Raw genomic sequence first — 18,459 nt, 5'->3', positions numbered from 1 at the left:
TAGGTACAGGTAAGAGATAAAACTCACAGCACATGGAACCCAGGAACCGGAGTGGGAATAGAGATACCAGAAGGGTGGGGGAAGGGGAGAGAGTGGTTGAGGGAGTGGGGCCTGACGGCAATGAACGGCACATCAGCACACACACACAACCAGGGGGAAGAGCAACGGAAACCAGAGGGAAGGGAGACAGTGGACGGTGTGAGATTTGAAAACAATGACAATTTACAATCTCTCAGGGGGCATGAGGGTTGGGAGTGGTGAGGAAGGAGCTGATCCCAAGGGCTCAATGGAAAGTAAATGTCTAGAGAATGACGATGGAAGACATGTACGAATATGCTGGATACAATTGATGTATGGTTTGTAACAAGAGTTGTCAGAGCCCCCAATAAAATGATTTAAAAATTATCTTCCCTCCTTCTGCACACACAGATATAGACATATCCTGGACAAATATGAATTCCTATTTGAACTATAAACTGAATAATACTTAAGTGAAAAAAATAGAGTTATCCCCCTTTCTCCTATCACATGAAGAGGAATCGCCACTCATCCCTTAGTTTTGCTCACTGACTACCCTGGTGGCCTGCTTGCTGTTTTGATGCCGGAATCCATTTCACTAATATTTCAAATACCCACAAGGTCACTTCAGGACAGTGTCCTGATAAGACAGACTAGGAAAAAGAACATGGCCATCTGATTATAAAGAAATTGGCCAGTGCGTGCATAGGAAGAGCAGCAGCACTTTGTCGGATAAAGTACCAGAAGATGAGCCCCGCGGGCTGGCAGGAACACAGCATATGGTGGGGGAAGAGCGGCACCTTCACATTTGATCTTAAAGATGTAGATGGAGTAAGGCTTTAGGGAGCTTCATTTGCTGATCAGACGTGACTCAGATGAGCAGAGACTGCTGCAAACATCATTTAACAATTAGAACGTGGAATAGACAAAGTATAGAAAATAGAAGTTATCAAAAACAAAATAATGTGCCAGTCAGGGTGCGATGTAACAATGATGAGAAATACAACTTTCCTCTAGTTCCTAAATGTTTCCTCCCCGCTCCCACTACCATGACTCGAATTCGATCTTGCAAGTCAGGCTAGACCAGAGGAGGTACACTGGTACAGATAGGAACTGAAAATACAGGGACTCCAGGATGGATGAGCCCTATAGGACCAGTGGTGTGAGTGGCGAAACAGGGAGGGTAAAGGGAGAATGGGTAGGAAAGAGGGAACCGATTACATGGAACTGTGTGTGACCTCCTCCCTGGGGGACAGACAACTGAAAAGTGGGTGAAGGGAGACGTTGGACAGGGCAAGATATGACAAAATACCCATTTATAAACTATCAAGGGCTCATGAGGGAGGGGGGAGGGGGAGGGAGGGGAAAAATGAGGACCTAATGTTGGGGGTTTAAGTGGAGAGAAAATGTTTTGAGAAATGATGTACAAATGCGCTTTACACAATTGATGTGTGTACGGATTGGGATAACAGTTGTATGAGCCCCTAATAAAATGTTTAAAAAAAAACAATGTGGAAAGGTCAACATCTCAGGCATTAGTAGGCTGTCATGGCTGGTATTGGACATTTTGAATTGGACACTACTACACCTTCTATACTGGGAATGACAAATTGGAGAGTAATGGCATTGCATTTAGGGCCAAACAAAACGTTTCAAGATCTGTGTGAAATGTAGTACCATCAGTAATAGAATAATATGCATATCCCCACAAGGAGACCCTCTAATCCCCACAAGGAAAATGAAGAATTGAAGTCTTTTTCCATATTCTGCAGTTCAAAATAGATCAAACATACATTCAAGACATACTGATAATTGTTATAACGTGTAAGTTGGGAACTAAATAGAAGGACCTCACTGGAAGGAATACACAGGGACCAAATCTACTGTACCTATGATAAGAGATTATGGAGAAGCTCAAGTTCATCAGTAAAAAGAAGACCAAGACTGGATGTGAAATATTCAATTGCCCATGTGCAGATTTATATTAAAGCTGCAAAAGGTTAATATACTTTATGGAATCCTAAGTACAAGCTGGACTATATCTCACCAGAACTTAGAGACCACCACCATGGGACCCTAATGACTGGAAACCACACACGCCATGGGGTGACATCAAGGGCATCGTACGTGGAGAAATCCAAATGCCATTAAAAAATAGGAAAGAAAGAAAACAGCAACATGGATGTCAGAATAGTCTCTGAAACTCTCTCTTGAACAAAGAGTAGTTAAAGGGAAAGGTCTAACTAACTAAATAAATGAATAAAATATCTGTACAGAAGATTATAAAGGGCAACTCCAGAACACAAGTGTATTACAATGAAATGTGCAAAGACTTGGAGTTGAAAAACCAAAGGAAAAACCATCCTGGACACTTATCATGTTGAAAAAACTAAAGAAAAATTCAAATCTAAAAGGCCATATTGAAGGAGTCTTTGAACAGAATGTTGAATGTTTGAGGAAGCATCAGAAGAATATAGAAAGAATACATACATAGAATAATTCTATTAGAAAGAGTTGGTAGACTTTCAGTTACTTCAGGAGGTTGCATATAATCAAGCATTGATCAAGCTGTTATGAGGGCATTTTTCAAAAAGAAGTCTCAACAAGTTGATGGAACACTAGCTGAGATGTTTCAACAAATAGGCACAAAGCTAGAAGCGCTCACTTATCTGCCAAGAAATTTTGAAGACAGGTACCTGGCCAACCGACTAAAAGAGTTTCATGATTGTGCTCATTGCAAAGAAAAGTGGTCATAAGGAATGCAGAAATCAGCTAACAGCATCATAAATGACATACAAAATTAAAATTTTGCTCAAGATAATAAGAAAAATATTTTTTCCAGCAGTGCATCTAGAGGGAACTGTCAAATATGCAAGCCGGTTTCAGAGGAAAACATGGAATGAAGAGTATCATTTCTGATTTCAGTTGGCTGAAAGCAGAGAATACCAGAAAGATGTTTAACCGCATGAAAAGGCGTTCGACTACAGAGATCATAGCAAACGATGGAATGGGAATTCAGAACACTTTCTGTGCTCACGCAGAACCTGCCCATGAACAAAGCGGCAGTCACTTGGACAGAGCAAGGGGACTCTCTTAGTTCATAATACGTAAATATATGTGTCAGGGTTGTTTCTTTCGCTGTACTTATTCAATTTGTCTGCTGAACAGATAATCCAAGAAGTTGGCCCACATGAAAAGTGAGGCATCAGGACTGAAGGGTACTCATTAGCAACCTTGCTTTCTGAAGGCAGAGATAGCTTCATGAACTTAACGATGAAGATCGAAGACTACATCCCTCAATATGAATCCATCTTCACATAAAGAAAACAGAAATGCTCACAACTAGACCAGCAGGTTCATGCAAAGTGGAGAAAAGACTGGTCACAGATTTAATCTCGCTTAGATCCATTGATTACTGGACACTAATCCATTGATTACTGGACACTGGACAGTAATCCACTGATTACTGGTCTCAGATTTAATCTCGCTTAGATCCATTGATTACTGGACACTAATCAACGTCCATGTGATGTGCTAGCTCGTTGCAAGAGGCCTCTTTAAAAAGCAAAGCTATCACACCCAATGCAAGACATATTTCAATAGCTTCAAATGCCTTCAAATGCTGGCCAATGAATAATGAAGATGGAGGAAGAATAGATGAATTTCAACTATGATCTTAATGGACAATAATGGACGTACCATGGACTTCCAGAATAATGAACAAATTTGTCTTCAACGAAGCATAGCTAGACTACGCACAGAAGCTAAGGTGGCTAGATTTCATGTCACTTTGGACAAGTTATCGGGAAGCACTAGTCTCTGGAGAGGACATCATGCTTATAACGCAGTGGGTCAGTGGTAAAGAGGAAGACACTCAGGCAATGGACTCGCACAATGGCTGCAACGTTGGCCTAAGAGGTAGCAAGGGCTCCGAGAATGGTGTGGCACCGGGTAGTGTTTTGTTCTATTGTACATCGGAGCATTATGAGTCACAAACAACTCATCGGCCCCTAACAAAAACAATGACAAGTTGGGTAAATTCTTTTGATTTTTATCAATTAAAATTTAATCAGGAAAGAGTAAGTAATATAGATACTCTCTTTGTTTTTTGTTGGTTTGTTTTGACTTTTCTGTTTCAGTTTTCCTACACATAACTGTGATTGAAACATATCATAGATTTTTGTGAGGTATATAGATTAAATGAGTATTACCGATTTTAATGTGATGCATTTAGTCTGAGAAATCCTAAATTAATAATATTTAAATGACATGAAACAAAATTGATTAGGGAGAATGTATGTTTTTCAATGCCAAAGAAAAACCAGTCATTCTCAGTCTAGAGTTCTAAAATTTCCAATATTAAGCTCAGAGCATTTTGTGGAGTAATGTAGAGAATACAAGAATCAAAGATAGATGTCATGAGCTGCTACTTGGCTCTTTATCCTTTGGCAATATCACTGAGTTCCCCTGGGCTGGTAGTTTCTAAAATAGACAAAAGAAATTGATAAGTTACTGGGAAAATAATCAAAGGAGAACATCCATATAAGAATGTGGAAATAAATGTGCCCCATGTATAAAATGTGCATATGAAATTACAGATGTTCTCCATCAGGGAGAAGAAGTAGCCAGAGAGCAGCATTTATCATGCATTCAGAAAATGCTGATTTTGTGTTTGATTTGTCTGCTAAGGGATCATCAGCAAGTTGTAACTTCTTTAACACCTAGTTTCTCTGCAGTATATGTAGTTGTACCAAATACTAAATACTAAACTTTAATGCTAGTACTAAATACTAAATACTAGATTTGCATACTAAAATCAAGCATTCGTATTTATACTCACACCTCGCTTACAGACATGGCTAAGTTCCAAAGACCAGGTTGTTATGCAAAATGTATCAGTATATGAAAATGGAAGGTGAATGCCTCTTCCCCTGTACTGTAAACTCCCCACTGGACCCCTCTCAGATTACCTGCCACTACCACCTATTCTCCACTTTGCTTCAGGAAGGTTTGTCCCTTACTGCTGCTCACAGGGGAGAGCTACCAATTTCCCAGAGTCAAGCACCATCTACTTCCCCATCACCAGGGCACATTCGCTTTCTGCCCTCACTGTATTTTCAGAGTGGGTGGCCCCAATGCATTCCCTCAATGACCTCCCTGGGACTGAGTGCTGAGACACCTTGTGGTGAGCATTGCCCACTCCTGGTCCTTGGCCAAGCATGCCCAGGCTCTCCCTCCATGCCTGGAATCCCCACAAACCCAGGCGACCCTAAGAACTGACAATAAAGTCAGACTGCAACTGCCAGACATGTGTCGTTACTGAGCAGAATAGTTGGATTGCAGGTTCTTTACTGTTGCATTAATGGGAAAATTGGATAATGAGACAGGCTATAAGTGAGGAATAGGTGGAATAGTTCTCACCAGCAACTAATTTTGCCTCCCAGAATATATTTGGCAGGGCCCTAGATGTTTGTTTATCACTATTGAGTGGGTGAGTGAAAGTATTCCTGGCATTACCATACAAAGGACGCTTCCTTACAACAAACAAATGTCTACGGGATCAGGTTGAGACTCACATATTATTTATCATAAGAAATTGACTTAAAGAAGTCAATTAAGAAGTTATATTAAGAAGTTAATATCATTATTTTCATCACAGAGTTATAAAGTATAAGTTTTTCTGCAATGTTACCCTTCACATATTTAGAACTAAAGCAATAATTTCATTATGTTTAAAAAAAATCACTCACTGCCCTTGAGTCAGTTCAGAGCTGCGCCAATGCAACCAACCGGTGCTTTGTCCTAAGAGCCATCCATAGATTCTAAAGGCATGCTAAACGCACGGCCACACGGAAACTCACACACAGCGTCCTGTTCCACAATACACATCGGAATGTTATCTGATGCTGAAGGAACAGTTTTATTTTCAGAGCAAAGCAATTACTTTTTGGCCAAGAAATATTGGACACCATTTGAATTTTCCCACACGTAGATTTTCTTCGGGTGCGTTGCAGTTATTTTACTCTTCAATATTATGGAAGAGTACCTTCGAGTTTCTGAGCAATCAAGTTGAACGTGGCTTTCCATTTAGATGTAATTCTTTAATAAAGTTTTTCTACATGACAAATTTAATCTAACTTTTTTTTTTAATGTGGGCACCCTGCTTAGGTTAATCTACCCATTCAGTTGTAGAGGTATAGATTTACCTATCCACGTTTACATTCATATCTTTTATTTTCCTGAAAATGTTATACATCACATGAATGTATAGTATAGCATACGGTGTATCATACAGTCGTGAGGACATCATGCTCGATGGAGCAGAAATAGTCGACTTATGAATTTCACTGAAAAGTCTTTAAGTTACAGTATTTCAACTGTTATTTTCTTCTGTTGTAAATAGGCAATTACACATAGTCCAGGATATGCAGTACTGTTTCCGGAGTTGAGAAAAAGGGCAAAAATGCAGACTAGAGTTCAAACATCCTTCTCTGCAGGAGGCCTTCTGCTCCATTTTGACCCAGGAGGTCAAAATGTGGACCCCTCCCCCCTCACTCAAAAACAATCTCAGGGAGGCCAGAATCTCCCATGGCACCCAGGCTGTCACCAGGTTCTTCTCTGCCCCTAGGAGGACCTTTCCACACTGAGCGGTTCACAGTTGGGTGCTGGTGGGAGGTCATGAGTCAGTAATCTCCTGCCTTTTTTATAGAGCTGCCCTTGAAATGGACGATATTTATGCTGTCATTAGTGAGTTCATCGGCAGTCCTGGAGCTGCTGTTGAACTTCTGGGATCTGGATGAAGGGAAGAAGCGACTACCTGGTGCTACTTGCCATTCTGTGCTTGCTCAGTGGGTGTTGAGGGTAGTGTAAGGACATCTTTAAAGCCTCGCAATGTTCTATTTAGATGCTTTTATTTTACTTTGTTGCTCATTCTTTTCTCCATAAAAATAATATAATGGTATTTGAAAATATAGTAACATAAAGATTAACTCTGGTCACTAAGGATAGATAAGCATAAATAATAGTTTGATGTCTATTCCAACTCTTTTCACTTTTAAATTTCATTTTCCCTTATGTTTCCATTTTTATATCATATTTTTCCTATTCTACTTCCCACCTTCACCTTGACAGCACAGTCATCCATACTTTATTTAAATTTCCCTTCATTCGTGTATTTGCTTGAAAAAAAAAAAGAAAAAGTAGAGTAGGAAGAGTAATGATTTCCTTATGGAGGAAGTCCTTAAGTTATAAGTATGTCTTTGAATCATATTTTCAGGTAAGTCAGAATAGGTGCATGCAGTTTTATTTTAGTGTAGGCGCAAAGGATTGTTAAAAGGCTCAATGATTTAAAATGTGCACATGCAGCAAGTAAAGGTGATTGTGATGAAGAATTGGTTGCATGTAGGGATTGATGAAATTTTTTCAAAGTGAGAACATAAAAGGCAAATTTTCATAGCATCAAAGTAAAAATACAAACTGCCAGTGAATCATAACTGTATCTAAATCTCTCTCTATTTTTCTAAATATTGAAAAAATTCTTAGAACAAATTCCTTGAAGTCAAATAACTACTGGTAAGTTAAAAGCTTTTGTTATCTTTGATTAACACTGGAAATCACAAAAGAGGCTTCTGAGGTAAAATTGTATACCATCATTTAAGAAAATTTTTATCATTTGATATGAAAAATATATGTGTTAATGTCCATTTCTTCAAATAAACTTAATTCTTCATGTTCCTTAGTCATTGGTCAAACCAAAAACAAAAACAAAAAAGAGGCTTGATTCAAGTCCGTTCTGGCTTATGACAACTAACGCTGTCTCAAAATTATTTCTATAGGCCTTTATAATACAGATAACAATTTAATGCAGAATATCAGTAGGTTTTTCTTAGGTTTTATATCTGTTAGTTTTTTCTGAATCCCTAATGTTCATGCATTTTCTAATTTTTTGTGGACAAATATACTGGATTCTCTCTCTGCGGTTTCTCCATGATGATCATTACAAATTTTTTCTCCAATGAGAGAACAAATATATCGTTACAGATCCCTGTGTCTTAGGCTGTTCAGGGAATTCTGACTCAGGGTGACTTATGTGTTACGGACCAGGAGTTTGATGGGATGTTCTTGACTCGCGGGAAGCAGACTGCCAGGCCTTGTCCTCCACGGTAACAATCAACCCCCAAAGATTCAAGCCACCCAACGTTTGGTTATGAGTCGTAGTTACTTGTGAGTTAGTGGTTGGAGTTTGAAGCTTGAAGTCGTTGGTCATTTGAAGCCCCTCTCAAAAACCACACTCACCGAAAATGAATTGATTCAGGCTCACAGCCACCCTGTACGACAGGGTAAAACTGGCTGGTGGGTTTCTGCGACTATAATGCTTTTTTAAAAATTAGTATTAAAAATTATTTTCAAATAGCACATCTGCTTTTTTGTTCCCTGGACTGTGATTTTATTTTCTGCTATGGTAATCCATACCTCTCCTCCCAGACTTTATCTTTTTAAAAATAATTAAGTAATGTTCAGTTCATATTAACATTTTTTTTCTTTCCAGTGTCAATCAATTCTATCTCTGTGGTTTCTCCAGGATGATCATTACACATTTTTTCTCCAATGAGAAACTGATTTGCACTAATTTTCATAAAGGTCTGGACAAGCCTCATCTCTCTACCCTGAGGGAGATGAAGGTTTTGAATGCTGACCGATGGGTTAGCAGATCAACTGGTAACTCCCTGTGTCCCTGATGTGCAGCACCTTGTCGCTCTTAGGTCCTGTGGAGTCAGTCCTGAGGCATAGAAACCCTGTGTACAACAGAATGAAGCACGGTCCAGTCCAGAAATATCCTCAGAACTCTTCTTATATTTGATCCAATTGTCGTAGTCACTGTGTCCCTTCATTTTGTGGAGGGATTTCTGCTTCTGTGCTGGCTTTCTACTTTAACAAGCATCATGTCCTTCTTCGGGGCCTAGTCTCTCCTAAAAATGTGTCCAAAGTACCTGAGACTTAAGTCTCACCACGCTTGCCTCTAAGGAGAAATCTGGTTATACTTCATCCAAGAGAGATGTTTGTATTTTTGATAGCCTATGGCATTTGCAATATTCTTTACCAGCACTGTCATTAAAATGCATTGATTCTTCTTTGGTCTTCCTTATTCAATGTCCATCTTTCACATGCATTTGAGGCAATTGAAAATGCCCTGGCTTGGGTCAGGAACCTGATTTTCAATCTGAGAAAAGTCTTGTGCAGTAGATTTACCTAAGGCCACTCGCCTTTTGACCTCTTGCCTGTTGCTTCTGTGAGCATTGATTACGGATTCAAGCAAGACAAAATCCTTGACAACTTCAACCTTTTCTCTATTACCATGATGCTACCTATTGGTCCAGTTTGAGGATTTTGGTCTTCTTGACATTGAATTGAAATCCGAACTGAAGACTGCAATCCTTGATCTTCCTCTTTCAGCAAGCAAGGTCGTGTCATCTGCATTTTATGGATTGTTAATGTTAGCTTTCCTCCCATCCTGATTATTTGCCCAGCATGCAAATTGAATAAATTTGGTAAGGGGATACAACCTCGACACACACCTTTCCTATTTTACAACAATGCAGTATCCCTTGTTCTGTTTTCACAACTGCCTCTTGATCCATGTACAAGTTCCACATGAGTACGTGAAGTGTGCTCATTCTCCTCAAGACTCTGTTATGAGAAAACACACTCAAAGGCCTTGGCAGGGTCAACAAAACACAGGTACATATCTTGCTGGAATCCTCCGCTTTCAGTCAAGACCCATCTGACCTTTGTAAATTATCATCTGACTTTGTTCTACATCCTCTTCTGAATCTGACCTGAAACTCTGGCAGCTCCCTGTGACTGCATTGCTACAATTATTATTGGGTGATCTTAAGGAAAATTCTACTTGCATCTGATGTTCATGATATTGTTCTATAATCTGTGCATGTTTCTGGCTACCTTTCTTTGTTATGGGTACAAATATGGATCTCTTCCAGTCAGTTGGCCAAGTGGCTGTCTTCTTGATTTCCTGGCGTAGAATAGTGAGTGCTTCCAGTGCTTTATCAGCTTTTTGAAATATTTTAATTGGTATCCCATCAATTCCTATTTTATGGCTAGTACTTTCAGTTCAGCTTGAACTTCTTCCTTCAGCACCAGTGGTTCTTGCTGCTTCCTGAAATGGTGGCTGGTCAAGCAGTTTTTTTGGTGCAGTGACTCTGTGTATTATTTTCATACATATGACGGTATTATTTTCATACATATGACGGTAGAATTTTTTAACATTGCACCTCGAGGCTTGAATTTTTTCTTGAGTCCATTCAGTTTAAGATAAGCTTAATGAGCCTTTCCTTTGTGATTTTCCAACTCTATTTGTTTGCTCATTTCATTATATTATTCTCCTTTGTCTTCTCAGGGTAGCTTTTGAAATTTTTTCTTCATCTCTTGGAAGTCACCACCATTTCCATTTGCCTTATCTACTCTACAATGAAAAGCAAATTTCAGAATAGTTTTTGACATCCACCTTGATCATTTCTTTCTTTCCTGTCTTTTTAAAGATTTTTGTTTGTGTGTTTCATTCATGAATGATATTCTGGATGCCATACCACAGTCATCAGGTCTCTCGTTCTCATTCAGAGATCTTCTTGATATGCAGCTGGGAGAGATTCAAGGTCATATATTGGCTCTCAAGGATGTTTTGATTTTCTCCACTTTCCCCGCGAACTGAAATATGAGCACTGGGTAGTCTGATCCACTGTCAGCCACTGGCCTCCGTTTAGCTGATGATATTGAGCTTCTCCACTGACTCTTACCGCACATGTAGATAACTTGATTTCTCTGTATTCCATCTGGAGAATTTCACATGTATTATTGCTGCATCATTGAAAAGTATATATTTGCTCTGAAAAAGTCCTGCTCTTGCAAAATTCCATCATGTTATCTCCAGCTTTGTTTCTATTACCAGGACCCTGTTTTCTAACTACTGATCCTCTCTCTTTGTTGACAAATTTTGCATTTCAATCACAAATATCATTGTGATTGTGATTATCATTGCATCTTGATTGCATGTTTGATCAGGTTCAAATGAGATATGGATAGAATTCTTCAATGTCTGCATCATTTAATTTTGTGGTCGGTGCTTAAATTTTAATAATATTGTATTGATTGGATTTACTTGTACATGGATAGATATAATACTGTCACAGACAGCATTGTCCTTCAAGATAGATCTTGAGATGTCCTGTTTTGACAATGAATGCAAGGTCATTCCACTCGATTGTGTCATTCCTGACAAAGTCAACCATGTGATGTTCTGACTCAAACTGGCCGACACCAGTCCCGTTCAGGTCACTGATGTTTGGGTTCAGGATCTTTATGAGTTCTGTTTTATTTTTAATGAGTTACAATTTTCCCAGAACCATACTTTGTACATTCCAGTTATGTAGCTGTTTGCCTTGCTTCTTCTCATTTTGAGTCATGCCCTTCCATCACATGAAGACCCCACAGGCCTTACTCCCTCTGAGTCATTCTGACCCACTCTCCTTGGTCTTTCTCGGTCCTATTTTGAGTGCCTTGTGACTGGAGCAGCCCTCTGCCGGCATCTCTTGACAGTGTCTGCTTCTAATCACTAAGACTTTACTATCTGACAGTGTTTTGATATTACCCATAAGGTTTCCAACTGCTAATTCCTCAGAAGTGGACAGTCTATTCCTTCTTCATAGTCTGTTCTTCATCTGGAAGCTCTACCAAACCCTGTTCCCTGTGGGTCATCCTGCTGGCATTTAAAATACCAGTGACATAGCTTCCAGGATCGTATTTACACATAAGCCACCCCAGTCCCCGCAGTTCAACAAAGTGGCAGACAAATAGTGTTTGCAGCACATAAGGGCATATTTTGATAAATTGCAAGTATAGAAGTATATACTTACCAGATGTGTATGTATAATTTTATTTTTACATTGATACTTTAATATACATTTCTAAGTTAATATACATTTAATTGAGTATATTAAATTAATCTAGTAGTTACTTATGTGTAAACTTGATTTTTTTCTTTACATAGTACACCTTTTGCCTTAGCACTATCTGTGAATAAATCTTCCTTTTTCCAATTATGTCTTTAAAATATTAATTATTGACTTCGTATATTAATAAATAAATAGTACTGTGTCTCATAAATATACCCCGAGGAATTTAAAAACATGTATGCAAGTGATTCCCTTAGGTTGCATTTTTTGATCTCAAAGAAAATAAGAAAACTGATAAGTGCTTTATTATAAGTGTAGAGAAATTGCTTAAACAATCTTTACAGTGCTTTTTTTTCCTACCCTCATACTGGGGATCTTTATTCCCCATATGCTCCTATTTTTCCCTTGTAATATTTATTTCACTTCTGAGAGAAAGAGATATCCTTGAAGTCCTGGTCCCTTCCCAGATACGTGCAGTGCTTTAGCTATGAAAGAACTGGCACTGGATTAACGCCAAGGGAATTAGCATTAGGCCGCTATTATCAGAAAAGGAAATCCTGACCTTTACCTGTGGCTTGGAACTTAAATGTCCTTTGTCCTACCATGTAACTCTTCCCATTTTAAATAAATTACCTTTCACTGAATATCTACATTTCATAATGCCCAACATATTATCCTTGCTCACATTAAGCAAATGGAGAGTCAACCTCAGTTTCAAGTCTGGTTTTAATTTGTAAGGCTGAACAGTTTTTACTTATCACTTTGAGAGTGAAGAAAATTCCATAAGTTTAAATTTCTAGACAGAGATTACATGATCTCTTTGTAGAGGAGCTGCATTGTGCAAATGGCCTTTGCTGACATTTCACTGCGGTGACAGAGTCTGCATAAATGCGACCCTGTCCAGCCAGGCAGAGAACCCCGCCGAGAAGGGGCCTAAAGAAGGCACCTGGTCATCAATGACTTAATTTCAAGGTCACAGATTGCGAGCTCTGAATTGCTGAAATCATATGCACTCTAGCAATTCAAAATGCATCTTATTAGACATGCAATTTCATTAAGGCACATTCTTGAACTGTTAGAAAGAATAACATGTCAATAAGATGATTCCAGTGGTTGTTTGGGAAAGCGCGAAATTTATTGAAACATGGTGTCTATTTGTAGGTCAAACACAAAAGGACAAGTTTAAGTGCATTAGGAAAGGAGCAAAACGTGAAGGACCATGACTGAGTATTAAAATGCCAGGTGTTTATGAAACTTAAGAGTCCTATGGAGACCAAACATGTGAGGACAAGGCAGAGGGGCCTGGACGTGCCCCAGTGAAATGACACAAGCAGCATACAGCCAGAGCCAAAGGAAGTGTCACATTATATATAGGACCTCCAAGCCATGATGTCTTTTCGTTAGAAGAGGAAAGGAATGGTGCAAGTGCCACGTGAGAGCGATGGCCGTCTCTGAAAGCCATGTTCAGTGCCATGCACAATGAGCCAGGGAGTGCTAGGGAAGTGAGATCTAGACTTAAAGCGAAGTGAGCCCCTTGGCTGCCAGGCCATTTTCTGGTAAGGGACTGCAGAAAGAAAGGCTTTGGAACATGACTCTCACAAAAACACGACATAGCCTAGAACGGGCTAATACCATTTCACACTTGAACCTTGAAAAGCTCTGTTTGAACCCCCCAAATACACCATATGCTATGCCACCAACTTGATAGCTGGAAGTCTAATCGGGGAAGATAAATGAGTCATCACAGGAAGCATAGAGGAACAGATCAAGACTTGGCAGTGGAGCCAATGTTCTGTGACCTAAGGCTTATATAAATTTTACAAACCCTTACTATAGAATTATCTAAAGAATAAAAGACACCCCCCCACACACACATTTCATCATTCAGATTTGTTTTAAGCATGAAACTCCAATAGCGTTTATAAATTTTATAAAACCTTACTATGGAATTATCTAAAGAAAAAAAAGACACACACACACAGTCATTCAGATGTGTTTTAAGCATGAAACGCCAATGGCTTTTGAGAATGTACATGAATTACGAATTCCAGGTTAGGTTGTAGTCGTGTGGCATTTAAAGATATCTGGGACTTTGAAAGATCTCTACCAAAAGTCATGCACGTCCAATTCACCAAAAGAGCAGAGGAAGGGAAACAAAAGGTACCCACAAAACTCTGAAGGTGTGGCTCCCATGTAGAGGAGAAGCAGAACTGGGGACCCTTCAGCCTCGTGAACTAACCAGTGATCTGAGCTGTGACCCCACCAGCTGCACTTCTCTGGCACAGAGGGTGGCTTGCCATATACTTGTGATTAACTGGGCTGGTAGCCAGAGCTGTTTCTTGTCCTTTTCTCATATTTCCAGAATTTGAGGCATTTTGCCTACATATTTTCACACAATGATGCAGAGTAGAGTCCACCCACTGTGAATAAATTTAATTTAGCCGTTTTTATGCCTCCCTGATTTTCATCCACTTAGAGTCTTCAATACAGGGACAGATGTGTAAACTGGGAAATCTTCCAGACTTCTTTGTTGTTGTTGTTGTTGTTATTCCACTTAAAGCTGAGCCACTCAACAATACTCCACATGAAACAGGACTCGTGTCTGAAAACATGCTTCCAGCCTTACTGGAGATAAGCTCACCATTCACGGCGGACTGTGAGCCACGTTGCGGGCCGAGATGGGTGCGCTGCTTTTCTGTCAGAGTGCTGCAAAGAGCAGAATAACATCACGTTTCAAGGGAGGGTCTTTTTGTTCAGTGTGTTTTCTCACACTTGAAATCCCATTACCATGTTCTAGTGTACCAAGCTATGGCACATCTTTCCACAGATGACGTAGTCTCAAGTGCCAAATATGCACACAGTAACAAAATTCGATTCATGGTACAAAAGGGAAATTCAGCTTTAAATGTTGCAAATCTTCCGACTGTGTTCTTACTGAGTTACAGCGCTAATGCTCAAAAGGTGAGGGCCAGGCCTTTCCACTTGACTTTTTAAAAAGTCACCCCGGTTACAGCTTCCATATGCTCTTTGGATCACTTGTTTTGTGACACCAACAAGCAGAAGATAGGCCTTTTGAATGCATTGTTCTGGTCCACATTGCAAGTGGTACCAGGCGCTAGCACTCCGTCTCACACAGCGTATGGCAATAATTGCTTCAGTTGGCTCTGAAGTTCCAATATGAACTTGTGGTAGTACACCATTAATGTCTGCCTTTTTTTTTTTTATAAAGGAAATCCGTTTTTAGTCTCACTGTTAATTTCACAGCTTTTCATTCTTATCGATAGAATGGGAGAAAAACTACCTTTCGCCCAAGAGTTGAGGCAAACTGCATAAGGGACAGATGTGAATAACTCAGGACACGGGTTGGCGGCTGTAGTTGAATTTTTTTCATCCAATTTGGCTCTGGCTGGCAATATTATGCTCAATGACAGAGGTGGAGGTATCTTTCAGGTTCATCTAAGTAAAACTATGTTTCATGTTTTCATTGGCACATAGCCTTCTCTGGTTTTAATGTATCGCCCTCCTTTTCCCAATTCTGTAGTTGAAACCCGATGAAAGGATCATCAAAACCGAATACGGGCTACTGCTGCGCAGTTTGCAGAAGAAGGACTCTGGCATGTATTACTGCAAAGCCCAAGAGCACACTTTCATCCACACCATCGCGAAGCTGACTTTGAATGTCATTGAGAACGAACAGATGGAAAATACCCACAGGGCAGAGAACGAGGAGGGGCAGGTCAAGGATCTGTTGGCTGAGTCACGGTTGAGATACAAAGACTACATCCAAATCCTCAGCAGCCCCAACTTCAGCCTCGACCAGTACTGCGAGCAGATGTGGCACAGGGAGAAGCGGAGGCAGCGGAGCAAGGGCGGCCCAAAGTGGAAGCACATGCAGGAAATGAAGAAGAAGCGAAACAGGAGACATCACAGGGACCTGGAGGAGCTTCCTAGAGCTGTGGCCACGTAATTTTCTATTTAATTTAAAGAAAAGGATTCTTTATCTGCAAATATACTGTATTCTGATTTGTACATCCCTTACACTAACGCACAGAAGCTTCCGAGGAGTTTTGCTACCGCGCAAGGGCAGTCATCGGAGTAAGATTTTACATGGTGAAGATGGGGTTGGATGGGTAGAGAATTCATCGGAACCAGTTTTCCAAGAACTAAACTTGCAGCTGCAAAGTATAAGAATCATCCTCAGAATAGGAGTTTTACATTTGTAAATGTGTTTTTGTACTTTGAGTTTTTGTGTCATGTAAATAATTGAGTTAAACAGCATCCGATTCCATATTGTAACAGGGTAGTTTATTTTGCCTGCATACCTGTTAAACCTGGAGTTCTGTGTTTGAATGGACAAATACGCCGTTTTCGCTAGAACTAGCGACCTTGTCGTGAGAATCAGAGAATCCAGAAAATTCAGAAACCTCATTGTCCACAGCACCCTTTGGAGCCAGCACTCTTGGAGGGCGGGGGCGGGGCGGGGCGGGGATTTCAAAGATGCACTGCTCTTTGTTGCAGACCCCAGGGGCCTTTGGGACACTGAGTACTCTAGGGTGCCCATGCTTTTCCCAGGATTCCTGAGCAGGATGTTTTCAGAATAGTTGCTAAGCACTGCTAGATGCAATCCTTCACAACATTTTAGTGTGGCATCAGAAAGTATTTTAATAAGAAAAGGGAACCATCCTGGTGTAGTCTGCATCTTAAGGAGAAGGCTCTCAGATGGGGTTGGTTAGGGCCCGGAAGGGAAAACAGTCAACTCTGGCTTTGGAGAAACAAACCTCAAGTCCCCAAAGAAAGGAAGAATGATCCCAAATAAAGAAAGTGAGATGTAAGGGAACTTCATTCACTAGAGTTAAGTAGCAGTCATTTGCTATTCATCTTGCTTTTGTTTTTCTCCAGGCCAGCGGTTCTCAACCTGTCTCCCGATTCACAGGGGTCTCCCGATTCATAACAGTAGCAAAATTACAGTTATGAAGTAGCAACGAAAATCATTTTATGCTTGGGGGGGTCACCACAGCATGAAGAACTATATTAAAGGGTCGCGGCATTCAGAAAGTTGAGAACCACTGATCTAGATGATAATAAACCTCTATCAAACTTCTGAGGGAAATAATTTTTCTGAAGTATCATTACAGAATGATCAATACATATCTTGCTGACACTCAGTGGAATTTCAGTTTATACTTCCTGTCCTTTTCAAAGGCTTTATCATCACTTAGATTATTTGAGTATATTTTAAAAATAGGGAAAATCATATAAAAAAGAATGAGCTAGATGGCAGCGATGGGAAGTGGAAATAGATGTATTTGGTGACTTAGAGGAAAGGTGGCATTTTGATAACGGAAAGGGTTTAAATGAACTCTTTGACATCTTTTCTTCACACTCCCTTTTGCAATTCTTAGTTGAAGTTACAAGTCAAATCACATTTTATTAGTAACTTAATAATGAGCCTGCATGCAAAGGAAATAAATCCACATTAGAATAAACATCTTTCTTATTTTGATAGCACTTTCAAATATTCCCAAGCTGACTCTCCCCCAGCCTCCACAGGGCATTTCCTGCCTGCTTCAGCAGCACTCACCTTGCTTTCCTGCAACACACTACTCACAGCCTTTCTGGTGGTGCCTGTTTCACGCCCTGTTTAGTATGAAATGGAAAATTAGTCACTTCCTTGGATGAAAGGAAGCTTTTCTGAAAACTCAAAAACAGCCGTTGCTCATTTCTCGTGCACCCTACATACTTGGAGAGAAAAGTCTGTCAAAAACCTATGTGATTAGAGAGCAATTCATTATAGAGTGAAATATCACATTTGTAATTCTGGCTTTCCATGTGTGGTATGGTGTGCATTGCTATCATTGGCATTAGTTACCTGTCTGAAATTCATCATTGATATGGGGGATTGCTCACCATGAGGCGTTTCGGGTACATGTTTCACTGTAGGAAAAAATTAAGGAAGTTGTTATATCTTTAGTGAACCCAGTGAATCATTCTTTGATAGTAAAGCATAAGAGTAACTGTGGCAGAATGAGATTGACTATTGAATACCATGACTAGAGTGTTTTTGACTATTGACTTGCTTGGTTACAATATTCCAAAAATTCATACCAAGCTTAAAATAAATGAATGGAGCACATCTTGTTCTTTAAAAGATTTCCAAATACTTGCATATCACACAGTAATGATCAAATTCTGGATAGCTTTGGAAAACCTAGGTCCTTGGGTGCTACAAACGGTTTGCATATGACTGTAATCTAAAGGTTGGTTTGAACTCACCAACCCACTTGTGGTGAGAGCTGTGGAATCAAGGCCTAGTGATGTAGTGATCTATTTCCACAAATATTTCAGCCAAGAAAACATACTTCATGGAACTGTTCTACTCTGTAACACATGAGGTCACCATGAGGTGGAATCAATTTGACAGCAGTGATTTTTGTTTTGTTTTGTTACTTTGGAAAAAAGTATATGAAGCTCAAAT

At 39.8% G+C, this 18,459-nt stretch overlaps 1 protein-coding gene across 1 annotated transcript in view; it reads left to right on the top strand.

Moving 5' to 3' along the window:
• SEMA3D (semaphorin 3D) overlaps window positions 1-16,272 on the top strand; it is a 244,665-nt gene extending 228,393 nt beyond the window's left edge. The window contains exon 18 of the mRNA XM_004702630.2: window positions 15,526-16,272. Coding sequence (XP_004702687.1) covers window positions 15,526-15,951 — 426 coding nt within the window. The 3' untranslated portion in view covers window positions 15,952-16,272. The remainder of the gene's footprint in view (window positions 1-15,525) is intronic.
• The last annotated feature ends 2,187 nt before the right edge of the window (window positions 16,273-18,459 follow it).

This window comes from Echinops telfairi, unplaced genomic scaffold, assembly GCF_000313985.2.
Source record: "Echinops telfairi isolate 266 unplaced genomic scaffold, ASM31398v2 ScPeMD7_23;HRSCAF=83, whole genome shotgun sequence".
NCBI lineage: Eukaryota > Metazoa > Chordata > Mammalia > Afrosoricida > Tenrecidae > Echinops > Echinops telfairi.
This window is presented reverse-complemented; position numbering and strand designations above follow the sequence as displayed.